A 23926-nucleotide genomic window follows, 5' to 3' on the forward strand; every position below is an offset into this window, starting at 1 on the left:
CATATCATAGCCTGTGATGGAAGATATCCTCCCGTGACTGCCACTACATAAACTGTGACACCACTGTAAGTGGCCAGAAACAGATTGCAGGTAATGAAGGTGAATGATGTTGCAGTTACATATAGAGCCAGCTCTAGCTTGTATCTACCAGGACTGTATCCTATATGTCAGCAAGCACTAGCAGTTTCTGCACTGCCCCATTTGTCTGAAATCGCAGCTTATTTTCACTGGTAAAATAAAGGTTTAGTAAATTCTAGCTGTTGTAGAGAAGCCATAAACTGGTATTGGTCAGCATCTCGGTATAAGGACATTGCCCTTAAATCCAAAAGTTTACATTGTCATAAGATCCTCCCCTGTGACAATGTCTATAAGTCATAGAAACAGATTTAGAACCTGGTACCAAATGCCAAGTAACTTCTTTCTGGAGAAATAAAAATAGTTTATGAATATACTGTATTTTCAGCAAACCATTTACTTCTATGAGCTTTGGTTCGCAATTACATCTTAAAGATCAATAAAAATACAAATGTATTTCAATCCAGTTACCAACATCAAAATTCAGAATTCACAACATGGGTAAATGAGAGACAAATACAGAACCGAACCTGCATATTAATAAAATCTTAGCCACACATCCCAATAACACAAATGTGTAGCAGCTGGTTATGAACCCTTATACTAGAGTAAAAAGGGTGCCAATTTTTGATTTTCCAATCGACGACATGTTAGCAAGGAATGGTAAAAATGAACAATTGCCAACCCGAAGCGGACATATTGCTTGTTACATTAGTTAAGAGCAGGCTCAATTTCACAAAACAAAGCTCATGAAATACGCCAAGAAGTAATACAGTGTAAAACCATGAATAATAACATATCTGCAGTGTAAGAAGATTCACTTTCCAAGTTCAGATCAGCTGCCCATTGTATAGCACACTGGTGCTGTCATAAGTATCTACAATTTACAGAGGTGAGAGATCCAGCTACAGATAATACACTTTACTTAAAATAAAAACTGAGGCAGGTGCGTACAAAAAATAAACTGCCTTTGGTCACTACGGAATAAATAAAATTAGTATTTTTCCAGATCCTATAAAACAATGGATGATTTCAAAATTACAGGTGTAAAGATAGGGAGATAAAAAAGGCAGATGAGGATGATTGGCACGTCAGAACTGAGAAATCATAAACCAGGTTACAGTGTCCAAATACTCCTGCCTGACAAAGGAAAAAGACTAAAATAAGATTTGTTCATGACTTTAAGCAGTTATGGGAAATTGGTCTTGCTCTATAGGTTTTTTCACCCAGGCTCCAAGTCCTGCCTTTTGAAAGGCTTTAAAGACGCACTCCTTTGCAGCTTGGTATTCCAGCGCTGACTGCTTGGTATCATAGTATAGATTGGGTTTCCCAATTTTACATCTCAGGTTGGAATAAAGCTGTGGAGTCAAACACACAAAAAAATGATAATTTAAAAAAAGGGGTAACTATTTTTCAACATTTTTCCCCCATAAATCATTAGTATGAGCAAATGTTTAAAAAAAATCAATGTAATAACTATTAGAGAAAAATGCCTCTTTTCCCACTTAGGTTACATTTTCACACCCTCACTGATGATTCACTTTCAAAAACTTCTCACATCTGTCTACAGATCTGTCTTCATTGAGATATCAAATTACACTTGCTGCCTATAGAAGTCTATGGAGGGGGAAGGGGAGCAACAAGCAGAGTACATATGAAGAAGCTGCTGCAGCTTCTAGTAACTGCACCGGGGAACTGGTGAAGTTGCAAAAATGCAGACTACAAGTCATAAGGGCCAGACATAATGCTGCTTATAGAGAGACAGCTTTTTCTCAAAAATAATTTTTACACATAACTTTAATTTACGTCTCTGATTTGATTTGTGTAGATTGGATGGGATGTTACCAACATCTGGTGAGAATTTCATATCAATAGCGCCTTTAGAAATATATCGGTGACGTGCTCAATACCTATTTACACACACACACATACATACAGTTGTGGCCAAAAGTATTGACACCCCTGCAATTCTGTCAGATAATACTCAGTTTCTTCCTGAAAATGATTGCAATCACAAACTATTTGGTATTATTATCTTCATTTAATTTGCCTTAAATGAATAAACACAAAAGAGAATAAAGCAAAACATTGATCATTTCACACAAAACTCCAAAAATGGGCCAGACAAAAGTATTGACACCCTCAGCCTAATACTTGGTTGCACAACCTTTAGCCAAAATAACTGCGATCAACCGCTTCCGATAACCATCAATGAGTTTCTTACAATGCTCTGCTGGAATTTTAGACCATTCTTCTTTGGCAAACTGCTCCAGGTCCCTGATATTTGAAGGGTGCCTTCTCCAAACTGCCATTTTTAGATCTCTCCACAGGTGTTCTATGGGATTCAGGTCTGGACTCATTGCTGGCCACCTTAGAAGTCTCCAGTGCTTTCTTTCAAACCATTTTCTAGTGCTTTTTGAAGTGTGTATTGGGTCATTGTCCTGCTGGAGGACCCATGACCTCTGAGGGAGACCCAGCTTTCTCACACTGGGCCCTACATTATGCTGCAAAATTTGTTGGTAGTCTTCAGACTTCATAATGCCATGCACACGGTCAAGCAGTCCAATGCCAGAGGCAGCAAAGCAACCCCAAAACATCAGGGAACCTCCGCCATGTTTGACTGTAGGGACTGTGTTCTTTTCTTTGAATGCCTCTTTTTTTCTCCTGTAAACTCTAGGTTGATGCCTTTGCCCAAAAAGCTCTACTTTTGTCTCAACTGACCAGAGAACATTCTTCCAAAACATTTTAGGCTTTTTCAGGTAAGTTTTGGCAAACTCCAGCCTGGCTTTCTTATGTCTCGGGCTAAGAAGTGGGGTCTTTCTGGGTCTCCTACCATACAGTCCCTTTTCATTCAGACGCCGACGGATAGTACGGGTTGACACTGTTGTACCCTCGGACTGCAGGGCAGCTTGAACTTGTTTGGATGTTAGTCTAGGTTCTTTATCCAACATCCGCACAATCTTGCGTTGAAATCTCTTGTCAATTTTTCTTTTCCGTCCACATCTAGGGAGGTTAGCCACAGTGCCATGGGCTTTAAACTTCTTGATACTGCACACGGTAAACACAGGAACATTCAGGTCTTTGGAGATGGACTTGTAGCCTTGAGATTGCTCATACTTCCTCACAATTCCTCAGACAGTTCTTTGGTCTTCTTTCTTTTCTCCATGCTCAATGTGGTACACACAAGGACACAGGACAGAGGTTGAGTCAACTTTAATCCATGTCAACTGGCTGCAAGTGTGATTTAGTTATTGCCAACACCTGTTAGGTGCCACAGGTAAGTTACAGGTGCTGTTAATTACACAAATTAGAGAAGCATCACATGATTTTTCGAACAGTGCCAATACTTTTGTCCACCCCATTTTTTATGTTTGGTGTGGAATTAAATCCATTTTGGCTTCAGGACAATTCTTTTAGTGTTTTTTTTCATTTAAGACAAATTAAATGAAGATAATAATACCAAAGAATTTGTATTTGCAATCATTTTCAGGAAGAAACTGAGTATTATCTAACAGAATAGCAGGGGTGTCAATACTTTTGGCCACAACTGTACATGCATACACACACACATACTGAGAACTTCATGAAGTAGTTCTATTAAATAAGAGCAAGGTAGATTGTTTAAATGAGCATGTCCTTGTAGCAGTAACACATGCATTCATTGCAACTCTAAAAACCTTAAAACTCACCTTAGCATGAATACGCGTCCATCGACTGAAGAGAGCATGCTTACAGAGACGTGATGCCCGACCCATTTCATCCTTGCCTGTTGTAGCGTTAATGATTTCAAGGCTGGCATCACCTACTGTCCAGTTGACACTGAAGCTGGGAGCCTTTCCCGGCTGGCGTGCTTCTGCATTACTAATACCTTGCACAAAATAAATAAAAGGTCAGTTTTAGGATGGCTAAAGTGATACAGCAGCAAAAAGAAAAAAAGACACAAAAGAAAGTCATCGCAGGAAGTGAACACTAGTTAAACTGATGGACGATGTTTAGCATGAATTAAAAGATTTTAAGCCCCAATATGAAGAGTTCAAAAGTCATGGTGTGGAAATTGTGACTTTACACTTAGGAAGGACTATGTCCAACTGAGAGACGCATCAATAATAAACTGTATAATTCTTATCTTCCAAATTCTATTAATAGATAGGCCTTTTTGACAAAAATTTTGAGGTTAACACATCACACAGGGTAAAGGAGAAAACATTGTTAAAGGGAACCTGTCAGCAGGATTGTGCTCAGTAACCTACAGACAGTGTCAGGTCGGCGACGTTATACTGATTACAATTATACCTGGTGATTAAACCCATCTTGTGGTTGCTGTTTAATCTTTATTTTTAGTTCTGAGTTAATGATATGCTCCTTCTCCGGGGCGGCCTGTGGGGGTCTTCATGTGGTGCTCTGCTTAGGTATTCATCTGTATGGCTTCTGACAGGTCACTTATCCCTCACTATAAAGGCACAGATGATTGGCCTTGGGGAGACCAAAACATCCAACACCGCGGAGACACCATCACGTGTTTCTCAACGCAGTGATCCAGAACACTGCCCCCATCCCTTATGGGAAATATGCAGATGCATGTAAAGAAGCTGCGGAGACACCAACACGTGTTTCTCGACGCAAGCAGTGAATAGCCAGGCCTTTCCCCAGGAAGGAACAACCACGGGAAGGGCAGCATCCTATGAAGGAAAGCCACCTATGCCAAGCATGGTATCCATCCACAGACAGCTGTTTCGGGGTTTTTGCCCCTCATCAGTGTGGAGTAGGAATCTGGCTATTAGGAGCAGTGCACTGCGTCGTGCTTTGGCGGACCGTCGGGAGAAAAAAACGCTACATGTAACGTTTTTTTCTCCTGACGGACCGCTTTTTCCGACCGCGCATGCGCGGCCGGAACTCCGCCCCCACCTTACAATGGGGCAGCGGATGCACCAGAAAAATGCATCCGCTGCACCCATTGTGCAATGCAGCAAACGCTAGCGTCTGAATCTCTCCCCGACGCATTGCGACGGGGAGATTCCGACGCTAGTGTGAAAGAAGCCTAAGAGATTCTACATTTTTTTGGTGCTTGGTTAAAAAAATGCTTTGATAGGCTATGCAATATAAAACCATTCCTAATATTTTGGCGATGCTTGTTCAGTTTTGCGTGCATGGTCTGTATAGTCCGTCCAACATATTGGAGCCCACATCCGCATTCTATTAGATATACTACAAATGAGGATTGACAGTTAACATTTAACAGTTAAGGATTACAATACTACTAATATTAATTACAGAATCAACTACCATGTTAACTGTCAATCCTCATTTGTAGTATATCTAATAGAATGCGGATGTGGGCTCCAATATGTTGGACGGGCTATCAAAGCATTTTTTAACCAAGCACCAAAAAAATGTAGAATCTCTTAAACTAAAGATTATAGATTTTATACCAGAAAATGTATCTGATCGGTATGGGAGCTTGATTAATAGGGAAAGTTTCTGGACTTTTAAGTTGGGGACTCTGGCACCTGAAGGGTTAAATCTTACTATTGAAAGGGTTAACAAGTGATCTCTCTATTTTTAATCGTTTTTATAGTGTTTTTATAGAGTCATTTTATTATATGTTGTCTTATTTCTGTTTTTTACCATGTTTTATATTTTAATCAGGTCTAGGGGCTTTATTTAATCTTTTTTTTATATATACATAGTTTTGTTCCTATTGTGTTTTTACCATGTGACCCTACTATTTTATCCCTATTGTGTTTTTACCATGTGACCCTACTATTTTATCATGTGACTTGTTCTTATCATGTGACCTGCTGACTGTGAATTTTATTGGTTGCTATTTGTTTAAATACCCCTTCCTGCTCTTCTTTAATAAACTTCCACCTGATGAAGACATTTTAACCGCTGAAACGCGTTGCGGTTCAACACTAAAATCCTTGTTTTGGTCTCATTTCCAGCGCTTCTAGGACCGTTATTACTATTCTTTACTGAGGGATCAGTGACCTGTCATAAGCCATACAGATTAATATGTTAGGAGACCACCACCTGAAGACCCCCTCACACCCCACAGGTCGCCCTGTAGCATCAGGCCATCATTAACTCAAAACTGAAAATAAAGATTAAACAACAATCACAAGACGGATTTCATCAATAAAGATATCATTTTAATCAGTATAACAGTGCAAACCTGATATTGTAGGCTACTGTGCACAATCCTGCTGACAGGTTCCCTTTAAGGAATTTTTAATTACTTGTCGACTGCCCATACACTATAAACCTCCAGGCAAGCCACACTTTTCTTGGCACTGACATTCTAAAACGTCAATGTATAGTAAGCAGCTTGCATGAGATTGTGCAGCTGTGGGGATGGGGAGCTGTCAGACACAGTCAGACTCCTCAGAGAACAAGAACTTCACAATCTCTGTATACACATCACTGAGCCAGTGTTGTGTATACAGAGTAGGAAGGACTGACAGTGGTGCAGAGAGGGAACAAGAACTGCTGGGTCGTAGGAGACCCTGTCAGCTATGCTATGCAGCCAGGAGTTTGAATTTCCACTGTAAATATACAAATCTCAGTTACAGGGGAAATCAGCAATGCAGAGAATGTATGAATATGTCAAAACATCTTTGGTCTTTTAAGACAATATATGGGGTGGTGGTGGAATATTGTGTGCATATTGCGGTTTCTAGCCCAACTACGGTAACAAGAGAAAAATGTCTAATGTATAAAAAAGTTCTACAGAAAGGGGAACGCAATTAAAAATGTTATTAGTGGTCCTTTATGGTTGCAAAAAAATAAAAGCCTTAAAATATAAAAATGTGAAAAAGTAAGTGAGCCCCCCATGCATCGTGAACAAAAACAGGCAAATATAGTTTGAATATCTTAATGAGAAACATTTTTTTTTCAGAATCAACAAAAAGTGCATGTATGATAAAACAGGAAAATCGGCCAGGCCAGGAACTGGGGAAAATGGTCAGTCCTGAACTGACTTATTATTTTAGATCTGGTTTCTTCGCTCATTCAACCATCCCATCCTCCTCCTGATATAAAAAGGACAAGAAGGAGAACAGATCTCCCATACATTGCAGTAACAGTAAAAAAAACAAAAACTAACAATTCTCTATTTATATTTTGCCCAACCACAATAAATGGTCCATAAATGAGAATATTAATATTTAAGAAAAACTATCATACAGCTTCTGTCCCTAAACTCCATTTTGAAGTGACATTGAATACCATTTTTACAGATTAGGCTTAAATTAGTATTGTGAAAAAAACCTACCACTCAGTAAAGGTTTGTTTAGCGAGTACAGTGGGGGCAACTCTTCAATATCAGATATTCTCTGATATACAGCCCTAGAGAGATGGTCACCATGATAAAGACTGCCCAAAATAATACTGGAGAAATAGATTGGCTCAACGAAGAGACTGAAGAGAGATCCCTGGATTCCCACAACGTTCCATCTGTATGAGAAGTTAAGAAAAAAAAAAGAGATTATCGCTGTTATAAAAGAGGAAATACCACCAATATATACACAAAACTGAAGGCGGCTTTAAAGCGGTTGAACACTTCCATAAAACTTTTTTTTTCACAGGCTGTGGTAGCAGATGTGGCTTTTATCTGTGCACCAAGTTTACGTTTGACCACCGTCAAAGCTGTTCAGTGAAGGTGTCAAACCCCCATATGCCTGATATTGATCAACGATCCCATGGATAGGTTATCAACATAAAAGACTGTGGACAAACCCATTAATAATGAAATATGTCACAAAAGTAGAATTGTGCTACAATAGCTACACTGGATCCACTTTCAAACTGGACTTCAACTAATCACACTATTTTTGAAAGAACGCAACAAGCAGACAAAAAAAAATTCTTAAATGAGAAAGCCCAACATGGACTTAAAACTTTGGTCTTTATTTTTTTCCTCTAGGAGCTCAGTGAATCCTGTGTAATAATATACACATAAGCCTGGATTCATCAAAGCAATTTCACCAGAATTGTGGTGTAAACTGCTTTTGGGGTTTTCTCACCAGCCTTTGGTGGTTTCCAAAAACGCCAAAACGGTCAGTGCAAGGGCGTGGTGGAGACGAGACACCATGGGTCATCTAATTCATGATAAACTGGGCTGTCACTTACGCCAGAAATCTTACTCCAATCAAGGACTGGTGTAAGATTTTGTCACAAAGACGTACACTGCTTGTCAGACGCTCCTGATTCATGAAGAGGCGTACAGCTCACCATGAATCAGGCGCGCCTGACTCCACCATGCCTTCTCATCAAGGCCGATTAGAAAAATTGCCGGTCTTATTGAATCAAGGCCATAGTTGCACAATCTTCCCTAAAAAGACATAAAAAAATAAAACATACATTGCACTTCTAATAGAAAGTTCTGCATTATATAAGAGATGAATAAACAGATTAATCGTGGCTAAGATTTCTTAATGCACAAGTACAAATCTGTGTTTGATCAGGCATTTTGTCTTATATTCTAATTAATTCAAGCATATCGTAGAGCGCCCCCAGACGCAGGGCCGCGGGTTGCTTGGTACCGGTCCTCTCTGTCTCAGTTCTAGGATTGTCACGGTGGCTGGACCCGGTCCGTGACCCTGCTAAGGGGCACCCAATGAAAGGGTAGTGAAAGTTGTTAGCTGTTCGTGATGCCACCCGTGGTGTTCGGTCAGGGTGACCGACGCTGCTTGGGGTCCGCTGGGGTGATGTGATGGCAGCTAGATGGTATACCTTCCCACAGGTGAAGTGAATCCCCAGGGCTTCCCCGTGGTGTAGGTGGCGCAGTTAATAACGATGACACATGGTTGCAGTCTCTTTCCTCTTTACTGGTGACTTCAGGATCCTCAATCCGGAGCACTGTTAACAGGGCTGGCTGAGACCGGCGGGTCCGAAGGCACATCCAGAGTTCCCTTTGCAGGTGGAAATCAGTGCCTACCACTAGCGCCTGTGCGTTGTAGTCCTTCCCTGCTGAGCATTCGGGATAGTCCTCACAACTGTCGTTTCTGTTCTGATGTTCTGCTTCGTCCCCCAGTTTGTTATGGCTAGGACGCACCCGTATGACGGGTAGGCTCGGAGCAATTCTGGGACCCTAGAGATGCCCCTCTCCACGGTTGCCCCCTATGTCTGCTTAGGTGATGTATGGTAGACAGCCGACCTATAATCAACTGTCCTGCCTCTGTTTGAAGAAAGGCATAAAGTCAGTTACTTCCTCGGCGTTCTGGCCACTGGCTACGCGCCTCAGTAGGATGTTGCCGATCTCGAGGCACGACTCCTACTGGCTCTCCTTTGTGCTTTGATCTTGTTTCTCACTTCTCCACAATATACTTCGCTTCGTGTCCTTTCTTTAGATGCCGCCGCAAGGTAGTGCAGACGAGGCTCTGTAACGATCTGTCCTTGTCGCTGAGTCACTGCCAGGTTCCCACGCCTGACAGGGACCCCTCTGAATCTTCCCCGCAACACCCCCTGCCACGGGATGTTGCCTGGACAAAACCCAGTCAGCTTCTGACTAACTTCCTATCCAACCCCCAGTTTTACCAAAATGTGAGGAGTGGCCTAATAAATAGAACCTTTTGCTCCCCCTGGTGGCCGGAGTGTGAAATGTAGTGTGTGACTGTGATACCTGGTCAGGTGAACTCCTTTAGTGCCATCAGACGTACCAGCACTCCCCTTAGTGGCAGAGCGACATTACTGCAATTACCAGGTCTCTGGGGCGCTGCACATAATTAATAATTTTGAGTGCATTAAAATTCTCTTGACAGAACTAAAAAGCTCTTAGAACAAGTATGTGCAGAATATACAGGTGGAGGCTTACATCAGATTATTTCCCAGACTCACCTTGCAATCTTATCGCTGCAAGACATGGTGAGCAATCTTTCTCCTTGCAAGACGCCATCCCATGTTTGAATAGTACTGCTTGACCGCACAGGAATAGTCCCTTCTCCAGACTCTATTTTGGTACGAAGCTGTCCTCGTGCCTTTCTGTTAGGATGGCGATCACCCTGATCTGTAACAATACATAAAATGGAGACAAATGATCATTATAAGTCACGATACAAAACCATATGTCTTGTGACAGAGGCATTTTATCGATATTATGAAGCACAATTACAATAGAAATCCTGCAGTGCATGATAGGGTTACTACTGCACTGTGTTGGCTCAGTAATAGTTGACATGACAGATGAAGACACTTTAGAATAGATTTCCATTGAGCAATAGACAGATGGACAGAATTGTCATACAGTAATATCACTGGAATGAGAGCTCCACATCTGTAAGCAATTCAAACAAACCATTTATTTATCCAACAGCTCCACATTTTAGGAATCTTAAAATGATACATTAACTATACGAGCTTGTACATTATATAACTCATGGTCAGAGTCAGATATGCCCTCTTGGAGAATCCTTTTCGTATTCCCAAATAAGAAAAATAGTTTGTATGGTATAAAAGAGGAGTCGTCTTAATACGTGCTATAAGAACAGAGATACACAAGGGCATCCTGTGCAAGATTTCCCCATTGTAGAAATAAAATAACTGTGTCCTTATAAGTGTCCTTATACCTGCATTCATTACCCATCCAAATCAGGTTAAGTCTGATCTACACAATCCCTTTCACCCCCTAAGGACCGGCCTATTTTAAGTCATCAGGTTCAAGGTTTTATTTCAACTACATATTCCAAGAGCTATAACTTTAATCTTCTGGGAACATGCAGCATGGTTTTTTTTTTTTGCTTTGGATGGATTAACTGTAATTTTGTTGGCCATTTTAAGAAGGTATATACACTGTGTGCAGAATTATTAGGCAAGTTGTATTTTGATCACATGATATTTTTTATACATGTTATCCTACTCCAAGCTGTTCAGGCTGAGAGCCAACTACCAATTAAGTAAATCAGGTGATGTTCATCTCTGTAATGAGGAGGAGTGTTGTCTAATGACATCAAAACCCTATTTAAGGTGTGCTTAATTATTAGGCAACTTCCTTTCCTTTGGCAAAATGGGTCAGAAGAGATTTGACGGGCTCTGAAAAGTCAAAAATTGTGAGATGTCTTGCAGAGGGATGCAGAGGTCTTGAAATTGCCAAATTTTTGAAGCGTGATCACCGAACAATCAAGCGTTTCATGGCAAATAGCCAACAGGGTCTCAAGAAGCGTGTTGGGCAAAAAAGGTGCAAAATAACTGCCCATAAATTATTATTATTATTATTATAATACATTTTTATAGCGCCATTTATTCCATGGCGCTTTATATGTGAATACGGGACAAATATAGACAAATACATTAAACATGAGCAGATAAGGCACACGAGTACATAAGGAGGGAGGACCCTGCCCGCGAGGGCTCACAGTCTGCAGGGGGTGGGTGAGGATACACTAGGAGAGGGAAGAGCTGGCTGTGCGGCTGTTCAGTAGGTTGAGGATCACTGCAGATCGAGGATCAAATTGATCAAATTGAGGAAAATCAAGCGTGAAGCTGCCAAGATGCCATTTGCCACCAGTTTTGCCATATTTCAGAGCTGCAACGTTACTGGAGTAACAAGAAGCACAAGGTGTGCGATACTCAGGGACATGGCCAAGGTAAGGAAGGCTGAAAAACGCCCACCTTTGAACAAGAAACATAAGATAAAACGTCAAGACTGGGCCAAGAAATATCTTAAGACTGATGAAATGAGAGTGACTCTTGATGGGCCGGATGGATGAGCCAGAGGCTGGATCAGTAAAGGGCAGAGGGCTCCACTCCGACTCAGACACCACCAAGGTGGAGGTGGGGTACTGGTATGGGCTGGTATCATCAAAGATGAACTTGTGGGACCTTTTCGGGTTGAGGATGGAGTGAAGCTCAACTCCCAGACCTACTACCAGTTTCTGGAAGACAACCTCTTTAAACAGTGGTACAGGAAGAAGTCGGTATCGTTCAAGAAAAACATGATTTTCATGCAGGACAATGCTCCATCACATGCCTCCAACTACTCCACAGCGTGGCTGGCCAGTAAAGGTCTCAAAAAAGAAAAAATAATGACATGGCCGCCTTGTTCATCTGATCTGAACCCCATAGAGAGCCTGTGGTCCCTCATAAAATGTGAGATCTACAGGGAGGGAAAACAGTCCACCTCTCGGAACAGTGTCTGGGAGGCTGTGGTGGCTGCTGCACGCAATGTTGATCGTAAGCAGATCAAGCAACTGACAGAATCTATGGCTGGAACACTGATGAGTGTTATCATAAAGAAAGGTGGCTACATTGGTCACTAATTTTGGGGGGGTTGTTTTTGAATGTCAGAAATGTTTATTTCTAAATTTTGTGCAGTTATATTGGTTTTACCTGGTGAAAATAAACAAGTGAGATGGGAATATATTTGGTTTTTATTATGTTGCCTAATAATTCTGCACAGTAATAGTTACCTGCACAAAGATATCCTCCTAAGATAGCAAATCTAAAAAAAACCCACTCCAACTTCCAAAAATATTAAGCTTTGATATTTATGATTCTTTTGGGTTGATTGAGAACATAGTTGTTAATCAATAATAAAAATAATCCTCTAAAATACAACTTGCCTAATAATTCTGCACACAGTGTATAAAGTATGAATTAACCTTTAGGTGGAAAAAGCCTTTTACCATTTTTTAAAATAAAATTTATATACAGGGTTGGCCATTTATATGGATAAACCTAAATAAAATGGGAATGGTTGGTGATATCAACGTCCTGTTTGCGGCACATTAGTATATGGGAGGGGGAAAACTTTAAGATTGGTGGTGACAATGGCGGACAATTTGAAGTCGGCCATTTTGGATCCAACTTTATTTTTTCCAATGGGAAGAGGGTCATGTGATACATCAAACTTATTGAGTATTTCACAAGAAAAACAATGGTGTGCTTGGTTATAACGTAACTTTATTCTTTCATGAGTTATTTACACGATTATGACTTATAAAATGTGTTCAAAGTGCTGCCCATTGTGTTGGATTGTCAATACAACCCTCTTCTCCCACTCTTGACACAATGATAGCAACACCGCAGAAGAAATGCTAGCACAGGCTTCCAGTATCCATTGTTTCAGATCCTTTGGGGTCATCTGAAGGCAATTGTCTATGCTGTGAAGATAACAGATGTGCAGCAAAGATTACGTGAGGGAAGATAGTGGGAGATTAGTTGAGAGATATAGGGAGGGGACAGGTTGTTGATGGCTTTGTAGATCAGTGGTAGTAGCTTGAACTGGATTCGTTGGGGAATTGGGAGCCATTGGAGGGATTTGCAGAGGGGAGAAACAGGGGAGGAGAGAGGTGGATTAGCCAGGCAGCAGAGTGGAGGACAGACTGAAGTGGTGAAAGAGTTAGCGGGAAGGAAACAGGAGGGTTTTGCAGTAATCGAGGCGGGAGATAAGGGCATGCACAAGAATTTTAGTAGATTGTGGGCTGAAGGAGGAACGGATTCTGGCAATATTTTTGAGTTGGAGGCGACAAGGGGTGGCAAGAGGTTTGGACGTGCGGTTTGAAGGACAGAGCAGAGTCGTGTTACCCTGAGGTAGCGGATTTCAGGTGCGGGAGAGAACTTAATGCCGTTTATCGTATTAGATAGATCAGGTAGGGGGATACGCGAGATGGGGGAAAGATGTTGAGTTCTGTTTTGTCTACATTGAGTTTTAGGAAGCGAAAGGTGAAGGAGGATATGGCTGATAGACACTCCGGGATTCTGGACAGCAGAGAGGTGACATCTGGGCCACAGAGGTAGATCTGAGTGTCGTCCGCATACAAGTGGTACTGGAAGCCATGAGACTTTGAATTGTCCTAGGCCAAGGGTATAGATGGAAAAAAAGTAGGGGCCCTAGGACAGAACCTCGAGGGACTCCAACAGAGAGAGGGCGGGATGAGGAGGTAGAGTGGGAGTGGGAAACGCTAAATGTGCGGTTGGAAAGATATGAAGCAATCCAGGGCCCACTTATTATTGTTTAATTCCTTCCTACAGACGGACAAATCATTATATCGTTAGTGATTATCCACCACCCTCGGAACCTTCAGACGGAACCGGAAAACCCAACTCTTCAGGAAAGCCTACAGCCTGCAATATCCATTCTGCCGTCTCACCACCACCTGAGCTGCCGCCTCACCAAACACCCGAGCTGCCGTGTCACCACCGCCAGTGCTGCCGACTCACCAACCGCCAGAGCTGCCTCCTCACCACCGCCAGAGCTGCCGCCTCAACACCGCCAGAGCTGCAGCACCCAGACCTTCTGTCTCCTCCCCATTATCCCTTAGAATGTAAGTCCGCAAAAACAGGGTGCTCTCCCCTCTGTACCAGTCTGCCATTGTAAATTTGTTTACTGTAAACAATATCTATAACCCTGTATGTAACCCCTTTTCTCATGATCAGCACCATGGAATTAATGGTGCTATATAAATAATAATAACTATTCTGTGTGAAATGGTAAATAGACAACCTGTATGTCACATAGGAACTATTTTTGCCCAGTTTCAACTAATGATGATTTTAGTACCTTCCTGTCCAGCTTCATGTGGTGAGAAAATACGGGCATCTCCACATGGCGATGTACTGATGTACAGATGGAACTGGACACTGTCCTTCAATCTATAGCCACCACTTTCAGACTTCATAAATATGGATTTCTGCTGATCTTCTTTAGTGCTGAAAAAAAGAGTAAGACATGAGATGGAAAATGTGGTGTTTAAGCAGCCAAATGTGCCTTTTGTACACTATAATACATACAGTGCTGTGAAATCTGAACACGGATAATCCATCAGCCATCTGTATACGGACGGTATAGCACAGGTCAGCTGTAGCCACTGAGCTCTGCAGATGTGCCGAGGTAGGCGGCATAAGCCGCTGTGCTCAGTGATTGGCTGCAGCAGTGATGCATTTTGTCAACATGACATAGCTGAACCTGGGGAGGGCGAGTACCTGTTATGTTATTTTAGAGCATTTAAGGTTAACTCTCCTGACAGTGGAAAACCCCTTTAAGCAACTTGTTATAGTCATAATGTCCTCATCTTCTAAAATCAGGCCTAGTGTCAGGCAGATACCAATACGAGCCAGTATCTTATGCCGTGAATGTGACAAATATTCAGGGGATCGAGGATATTCAGAGAACTTGTGTATAGGGGCAGGGCTGTGGAGTCGAAGTCCATTTTGGTGGAGTCGGAGTCAGTGTCATGGAAACTGAGGAGTCAGAGTCGGAGGTTTGGCTTACCCACTCCACAGCCCTGTCAGGGCTGTGGAGTCAAAGTTGCGGAGTCGGAGCCTATTTTGGTGGCGTCAGAGTCATGGAAATTGAGTTGTCGGAGGTTTAGCTTACAGACTCCACGGCCCTGTAGAGCGGGGCAGAATTTTTCTACACAAATCAAGACCTATAAGAAATAGTGTAAATTTTTTTTTAATGCTTACCTTAAAAATAACTCGAGTTGTGTGTAGAGAAATCTAAGCAGTGACCTGCGAGCTATAATTTCAGCGTGACAGTCATTTAGCGCCAGACCACGATCACTCATATACTCGCCATTGATGCACTTGGTTCCAGTGGAAACACTAATAACCTGGGCGTCTTTCACATCTATTCCTAAGTATACAAATAATCGTTATTGAGCAGATTTATTTCATAAGGTCGGCATGAGGGCGTAGGGGTTGTGGGGAGTTTTGGGGGAGGGGTTCAAAAATATTTCCAACCAGGAAAAAACGCCACAGAAAACATTAAAATACCTGTTGTCATGACAACTCCAGCTAGGACTTTCCTCCTTGCATGTGGGGAGGTGAAATTATCTGTCAGCTCACTGAACTTATCTACCACCAAACGTGCAACTGCATCAGCCAGAACCTTCAGACAAAAGACGAGACCGGAGGCAGGTTAGTCATTACCTTACCGCTGTACTTATTCCTGCAGGCACACATGTCCCCGATCTACTGACTGGCAGGAACCGACTCTATATCACTGGACTGACTTTACGGGCTGCGTCCTGTCATTTCAGTGTAGACGAGAAATGACACTATTTCTGACTGATATGTTTTCTCGGGGTCTCTCCCGCCTTCTCCCCTCCATCCATGGACATTATAGCAGCAGCTGCTCCCTGATCCCTCAGCTAAGCAGTGAATTCAGAGCACAGGGATTTGATAAGTGGGGAAAAGTCATTTTTATTTAATGAAATCCATTATAAGGCTTCTTACGTTATCGATTAATAACTAAATTGGAAAGACAACACAACGGTTTTGCCATTTTATACTCCCAAACATTTGTGCAGATGAGACACTATGAAGAGCTGACACTAATTAGTTTTCCAGTAAATTGTCTGGGATGGGGGGGTATCAGGCTATTTCTGGTGCCGCTGAGTGCTGGAGCACGACCAATATTTTCACTTTTCTTTTTAAAGGGAATTTGTCATCAGGTATTTGCTACCCATTCTGAGAGCAGCATGATGTAGTGGAAGAGACCCTGACTCAAGCGATGCGTCATTTACTTCACTTGGTAAAGCAGTTTTGATTAAAAACGGTTTTCTCTGCTGCAGATCTAGCAGTGCTCTGAACGCTGAGCTCCGCATAACCCCACCACGGATTGGCAGCTTTCTGTCTACACTGTGCATAGGCAGAAAGCTGCCAGTCAGTGGCGGAAGCGCAGTAGAACTACATGGCAGCAGATTTACTAGCCCTTTAGTGATAATTTCCTTCTGATAAGTGATTTTATGAAAACTACAGTAAGCAGCTCAATAAGTGACATTGCTGGAATCCATGTCTCTGTTCCTATATCACGCTGCTCCCAAATTACGTGTCAAAAACCTGGTGACAGATTCCCTTTAAGTAGTCTAGAACATACTAGCAATATTTTTTCATATCCCATGGACAACCTGTTTAAAGAGTATATCAGCTTGGAATAATTGGCTAAAATGTCACAGCAGTGGTGAACTGAACTGTACGGCATTCGGAGGTGCTTATTGCAGGAAACCCTTCCTGTACCAAACAGCAGTGATCGTAAGGACAGCAGCTCCAGTCCTTGTCATCAATGCTAAGAAACTGAGGTGGAGAGATTTGTAGGCCTCTTTTCCACTGATCTAATCTGTAAAATATACCAGAATTGTTGAGTAAGACAATCTATAGACGAAGGTAAGGAGCAAAGCAAAAGCACTTGGCTACAGTGATGGTCAATAAATCATTCATGTTCATTTCTTTTTCATGACTAAGACTATTAAGCAGGTAGGGACTACCTAAAGGGGAATTATTGGCATCTCTGGTGGCATAATACACATTATGCAATCACTTATCTTAAGGTCAGACCCACAGCTTTGTGATAAGATGTAGAGATACATGGATTACTTTTTTACAGGTTTTTCACACCTTTGCTATACTTCATGAAACAAAAACCATAAATGCAAAAAAGTTTGCTAAAGTTTCTTACCTGAGGTAAGTGCAACTGTAGGCCCTCACTTGGAACAGGCTGTTGGGAAGGAGTCTGGTCCAACTGCATGTTAAATAATGATGCCAAAGCTGCCTGAGCCGCTCGTGCTTTAGCAAGTTTCTTGTTCCTACCAGACCCCTCAAATGTCTGGTTGTCCACTGTGACTGACATGACAAAGTTTTTAGCATGGCTCTCTCCACTCTCAGACACAAAGTCATATTTCAGTCCTGGTCGCAGCTCATTTAAGATCATTACTGGGTTTTTCCCACTGGAAGGTGGAAAAAATGAAGGTGTTGGAAGTGGGGACTGGATTAGATTGCAAGATCCAGCCAGTGCCATGCTATAGTCACTTGTTGAATTAAAGGGTTCATTCCCGTTGGAGCCTAAGAAAAATGCATGGTCGGCCTGCTCAGGCTTTTCAAATCCATTGAACAGTGTGTCTGGGAAGTCGGCTTGGTCAGAAGTAAAGTCTGTGTTGATAGACTGAGTTCTTCCCATAGCTATGTGAGCTTCTGAGGCATTGGGAAATTGCACAAAAGACCGTAATGCTTTTTCAGCGGCATGTAGCTTGGCCTTCTTTTTAGTTGGCCCTGAACCCTCAAAAGCTTGACCATTAACCTCAACAGTCATAATAAAAACCGGTGCGTGAACCGGTCCAGACTGAGAAAGAAGTTTATACTGCAAACCTGGCTTTATTTCATTCAGCTGCATGAGCGCATTCTTTGGCAACACAGGCCCTGGCGTTTTCTTCCTCTTCTTTGGACGAAACTTGGAATGGCCATTATTACCTTCCTCCAATGGTCGTTTCCTGTTGCTTCCCTCACCCCCATTGGATAGCTGAGCCCCCTCCCCGGTACCTTGGCCATTCCCATCCTTTCTTGACACTCCGTCCATGTGACGATTTTCTTTAACGTCAGTGCTGCTTGAACCTGTGGTGCCCAGAAAGAGTAACTTACAACGCCTTCGTTGCAGGATCTTGTAAATGCAAAATTTATAGATTCCTTAATCTATCTTTGTCACTGGTTCAGTGATGTGTGGTCACGGAATATATCAAAAGTTGTAATCACAAATCCTATTAACAAGTTGCTTTTTATTAACATGGAAGATAAAATGTAATACATACTTTTTTGAAATGTGTTTTTTCCTTCTTGGCACATTATCTAAAGACTCTTAAATGAAAAGCAAGAAATAACCAGGATAGAAATATCCCGATTTAAGACGGTAATTAGGTGTGTTCTCCTAATGCTGGCAGCTTCCATACAAGCATGGGTGCCAGACACTTGTAATAGTCAACTAAAGAAATTGATTATTTTTCTGTATGAACAATGAAAATTATTTTTAAATGCAAGAAAAAATTCTAAAATGATCATCTAAAAATCACAAATTTTGTCAAAACCTGTCCAAATAAATTCAAACTTTTTCATTTTTTACAAAAGTCATTGATCGTTCTCAACTGTTAAAACAACGTTCACATTATTTCCAATATATATTATCTTTATGGATTATTAAAAGTCATGCTCTTAAATATTCATAGTCCCAAGATGTATTGAATATGGGAACAAGATCGCAAAGCAAACACACACCACTTTACCCAGCTAACAAAGCTGATGGAATGGTTGCTAAATTTTCATTTATAACATCCTCCAGCAAAAGCTCGATAGGTTACTCCTTTCGGCGCTCAACAGACCAAGGGGGGGAAAAAGATTTTAAAATTAACAGTAAAAAAAATGCAATCCTTGCTTGCCGATAGGATCATATTTGCACAAGAGGACATATTTATATGTGATCAAAGTTGTTAAAAAGTGAGGAAGGCCATAAAAAGTGTGGGTCCTGAGTGATATCTATGCTAACACCATCAGTAAAGATTAATTCAGATGATTAAATCAGGAACTGAAATGCTAAGAAATATAAAATGTCCAATGTATTGACTCTAAAATTTCTTCTACAAAGCTATCCAAATGTTGTTTTTTTTTTTACTGTACTGCACCTCAGGATCCATGAACTAGACCATTAGTATATTAATAAGTGCAGAGTACATTTTATAAGACATTTATACTAAGTCTCAAATTCCACAGAGTAAAATGAAAACTAATTAAAAGAGATTAATATGTCTACAGGTAAACTATCTTCTGTCATACAATATATTGGTGTGAATGTAAACACTGGTGGAGGTATACTGAGTATAAGGCTTCATTTTACCAACATGAAGCTCTCAGCTAAAACTCAAAATCTACAGCTTACTCATATTTTCTTCATCATCTACATCCATTGTGAAATACTTTGGCTGCTTCCTGGACTGTTGAGGACCACTTCGCTCTGGAAAGGAAAACAAAAAAATTTTAATACATGCTAAACAAAAGTATGAAAGTAAAATTGTACTATAACGTATCTATCCATGTATACACGCACACACCTTTATATATATGGCTGGTTTCACACTTGCATTGGGCAGAGCTGCAGAGGGCTGCATAGTTCTTCTGTAAACCCACCGCCCACTGCGGCACCTCTTCCATTCAGCTCCGCCTATGTCGGCATGCGTCCTGCATACCCATCTTTAACATTGGGTACGCAGGCCATGCAAATGTATGCGGTCGGCGCAGTGTCAAAACGACGCATGCGGAGGCATCCGCATACATTCGCATGGCCTGCGATGTTAAAGATGGGTATGCAGGACGCATGCCAACATAGGTGGAGCTGAATGGAAGAGGTGCGGCAGTGGATCTGGCTTAACGGAGGAAGTACGAAGAAGTATGCAGCCCTCCGCAGCCATGCACAACGCAAGTGTGAAACCAGCCTCTCTCTTTTTCATTTTTCACTTCCCTCCTTCCCAGAGCCATAACTTTTTTATTTTTCCGTCAATATGGTCATGTGAGGGCTTATTTTTTTCGGGACGAGTTGTACTTTTGAACGACACCATTGGTTTTACCATGTCTTTTACTAGAAAACGGGGAAAAAATTCCAAGTGCGGTGAAATTGCAAAAAAAGTGCAATCCCACGCTTGTTTTTTGTTTGGCTTTTTTGCTAGGTTCATTAAATGGTAAAACTAACCTGCCATTGTGATTCTCTAGGTCTTTACGAGTTCATAGACATCTAACATGTCTAGGTTATTTTTTATCCAAGTGGTGAAAAAAAATTCAAAACTTTGCTTAAAAAAAAAAAAAAGTGCCATTTTCCGATACCCGAAGCGTCTCCATTTTTCGTGATCTGGGGTCGGGTGAGGGCTTATTTTTTGCGTGCCGAGCTGACGTTTTTAATGATATCATTTTGGTGCAGATACGTTCTTTTGATCGCCCGTTATTGCATTTTAATGCAATGTCGCAGCGACCAAAAAAACAATTTCGCTGTTTAGCGATCAGGTTAATGCTTTTTTTTTTTATTGATAGATCGGGCGATTCTGAACGCAGCGATATCAAATACGTGTAGGGTTTTTTTTTTTTTAATTGTTTTATTTAGGATGGGGCGAAAGGGGGGGTGATTTAAACTTTTATATTTTTTATATTTTTTCATATTTTTAAAAACTTTTTTTTTTTTTTTTTACTTGTGCCATGCTTCAATAGCCTCCATGGGAGGCTAGAAGCTGTGGCATAGCCTGATCGGCTCTGCTACATAGCAGCGATCATCAGATCGCTGCTATGTAGCTGAAATGCAGGTGTGCTGTGAGCGCCGACCACAGGGGGGGCGCTCACAGCAGGCCGGCATCAGTAACCATGGAGGTCTCAAGGACCTCTATGGTTACCATCCTGATGCATCGCCGACCCCCGATCATGTGATGGGGGTCGGCAATGACATCATTTCCGGCCGCCCGGCCGGAAGCGCCGGTTAAATGCCGCTGTCTGCGTTTGACAGCAGCATTTGACAGGTTAATAGCAGCGGGTGAATAGCGATTTTACCCGCCGCTATTGCGCGCACATGTCAGCTGTACAAAACAGCTGACATGTCGCGACTTTGATGTGGGCTCACCGCCGGAGCCCACATCAAAGGGGGTGACACGGCATGCGCAGTAATAGTATGGCGCATGTTGTGAAAGGGTTAAAGTAATGATGGCCACTCGTTTTTCTTTACTTAGCTGCTTTTTTCTTGCCATAATACAAATTCTAACAGTCTATTCAGTAGTATTATCAGCTGTGTATCCACCAGACTTCTGCACAACACAGGCACTCAGGTCAGAGGGTGCGGTGACGCGGTTAGTGCGCGCCCTCTGCTGAACGTCAGTGCAGAAGACGGAGCCGCACCGGAACAAGGAGCAGGTATCATAGTAACATAGTAACATAGTTAGTAAGGCCGAAAAAAGACATTTGTCCATCCAGTTCAGCCTATATTCCATCATAATAAATACCCAGATCTACGTCCTTCTACAGAACCTAATAATTGTATGATACAATATTGTTCTGCTCCAGGAAGACATCCAGGTAACTATTGAAAGTTTCGGGGGCCTGAGCGACAGAGAGGTGAGTATGTGATTTATTTATTTTTATTGCAGCAAATGGGGCAAGTGTCTGTATGGAGCATCTATGGGGCCATAAGCTTTGTGCAGCACTATATGGGGCCATAACGTTTGTGGAGCACTATATGGGGCCATAACATTTGTGCAGCACTATATGGGGCCATAACATTTGTACAGCACTATATGGGGCCATAACGTTTGTGCAGCACTGTATGGGGCCATAACGTTTGTGCAGCACTATATGGGGCCATAACATTTGGGCAGCACTATATGGGGCCATAACGTTTGTGCAGCAATGTATGGGGCCATAATGTTTGAGCAGCACTGTATGGGGCAAGTGTCTGTATGGGGCCATAATTAACGTTTGTGGAGTATTACGGTATATGGGGCAAGTGACTGTATGGAACATCTTATATGGCCATAATCAAGGTTTGTGCAGCACTAGATGAGGCAAATATATTTATGGAGCATCTTATGGGGCCATAATTAACATTTGTGCAGCATTATATTGGGCAAATGTGTCTATGGAGCATCTTATGGGGCCATTATTAACCTTTATGCAGGATTACATGGTGCATATTTTAATATGGAGCATCTTATGGGGCCATCAAACTTTATGGATTATTATATGGGGCTCCTGATTCAATATGGATATTTAAAAACACTTAACCTACTGATGTCTCAATTAATTTTACTTTTATTGGTATCTATTTTTACTTTTGACATTTACCGGTAGCTGCTGCATTTCCCACCCTAGGCTTATACTCGAGTCATTAAAGGGAACCTGTCACCCCGAAAATCGCGGGTGAGGTAAGCCCACCGGCATCAGGGGCTTATCTACAGCATTCTGTAATGCTGTAGACAAGCCCCCGATGTTACCTGAAAGGGGAGAAAAAGACGTTAAATTATACTCACCCAGGGGCGGTCCCGCTGCTGGTCAGGTCGGATGGGCGTCTCCGGTCCGCTGCGGCGCCTCTCATCTTCATTACAAGATGTCCTCTTCTGATCTTCAGCCACGGCTCCGGCACAGGCGTACTTTGCTCTGCCCTGTTGAGGGCAGAGGATAGTACTGCAGTGCGCAGGCGCCGGAAAGGTCAGAGGCCCGGCGCCTGCGCACTGCAGTACTATCCTCTGCCCTCAACAGGGCAGAGCAAAGTACGCCTGCGCCGGAGCCGTGGCTGAAGATCAGAAGAGGACGTCTTGTAATGAAGATGGGAGGCGCCGCAGCGGACCGGAGATGCCTGTTTGACCTGACCAGCAGCGGGACCGCCCCTGGGTGAGTATAATCTAACGTCTTTTTCTCCTCTTTCAGGTAACATCGGGGGCTTATCTACAGCATTACAGAATGCTGCAGATAAGCCCCTGATGCCGGTGGGCTTACCTCACCCGCGAATTTCGGGGTGACAGGTTCCCTTTAAGTTTTCCCAGTTTTGTGGCAAAATTAGGGGGGTCGGCTTATACTCGAGTACATACGGTACTTAGAAAATTGGTGACGGGTGCAATACTTATTTCACCCACTATATATCTATCCATACACACAAAATATACACGCGCAGGCACAACTTCAATCTACATACACATTTAAAAAATGGACAAATAAAGCTCCTAAAGCAATGTCTGGTAAGTCTTCATACAACCTCACAATATTGTGCTGTACCCTTATTTTCATTTATATAACTGAGGTAAATCTAATAAATTCACATTTAAAATAATATGATGAATTGACAGTGTAGGTAGTCAAAGTCCTGTGTTTTACAGATAAGGCATTATTTAATAAATTAAGACCAAATCACAAAAAGCCATTTCAAATTATCAAGCACATAAATTTGCATCAGAATAAATTTGGCAAGTTTGTTAGTAATTATGAATAAAAATTGCATGCATTACCGGCACGATAAGAAGCCCTGGTTTTGAAAAGATTATGAATACAATTTTGCTCTTTAACACTGTGAATGTTTTCAGCGTGAAGTTATCAAGTTTCTCTAAACAAATTCCTAAAAGCTGCAATACCAAGA

The 23926-nt window shown here is 41.9% G+C and overlaps 1 protein-coding gene across 2 annotated transcripts in view; it reads right to left on the minus strand.

Moving 5' to 3' along the window:
- Nucleotides 1–456: 456 nt before the first annotated feature.
- The window catches only part of ADARB1 (adenosine deaminase RNA specific B1), a 142479-nt gene continuing 119009 nt past the window's right edge, over nucleotides 457–23926 (minus strand). For both annotated transcript variants that reach the window (XM_069733513.1, XM_069733512.1), the window contains 9 exons: nucleotides 19709–19783; nucleotides 17468–18396; nucleotides 15784–15898; nucleotides 15475–15643; nucleotides 14570–14718; nucleotides 9910–10078; nucleotides 7346–7527; nucleotides 3765–3943; nucleotides 457–1433 (listed from right to left, as the gene is read on the minus strand). In XM_069733513.1, coding sequence (XP_069589614.1) covers nucleotides 1257–1433; nucleotides 3765–3943; nucleotides 7346–7527; nucleotides 9910–10078; nucleotides 14570–14718; nucleotides 15475–15643; nucleotides 15784–15898; nucleotides 17468–18396; nucleotides 19709–19783 — 2144 coding nt within the window. In that variant the 3' untranslated portion in view covers nucleotides 457–1256. The remainder of the gene's footprint in view (nucleotides 1434–3764; nucleotides 3944–7345; nucleotides 7528–9909; nucleotides 10079–14569; nucleotides 14719–15474; nucleotides 15644–15783; nucleotides 15899–17467; nucleotides 18397–19708; nucleotides 19784–23926) is intronic.

The sequence above is a fragment of the Ranitomeya imitator genome, chromosome 7 (assembly GCF_032444005.1).
Source record: "Ranitomeya imitator isolate aRanImi1 chromosome 7, aRanImi1.pri, whole genome shotgun sequence".
NCBI lineage: Eukaryota > Metazoa > Chordata > Amphibia > Anura > Dendrobatidae > Ranitomeya > Ranitomeya imitator.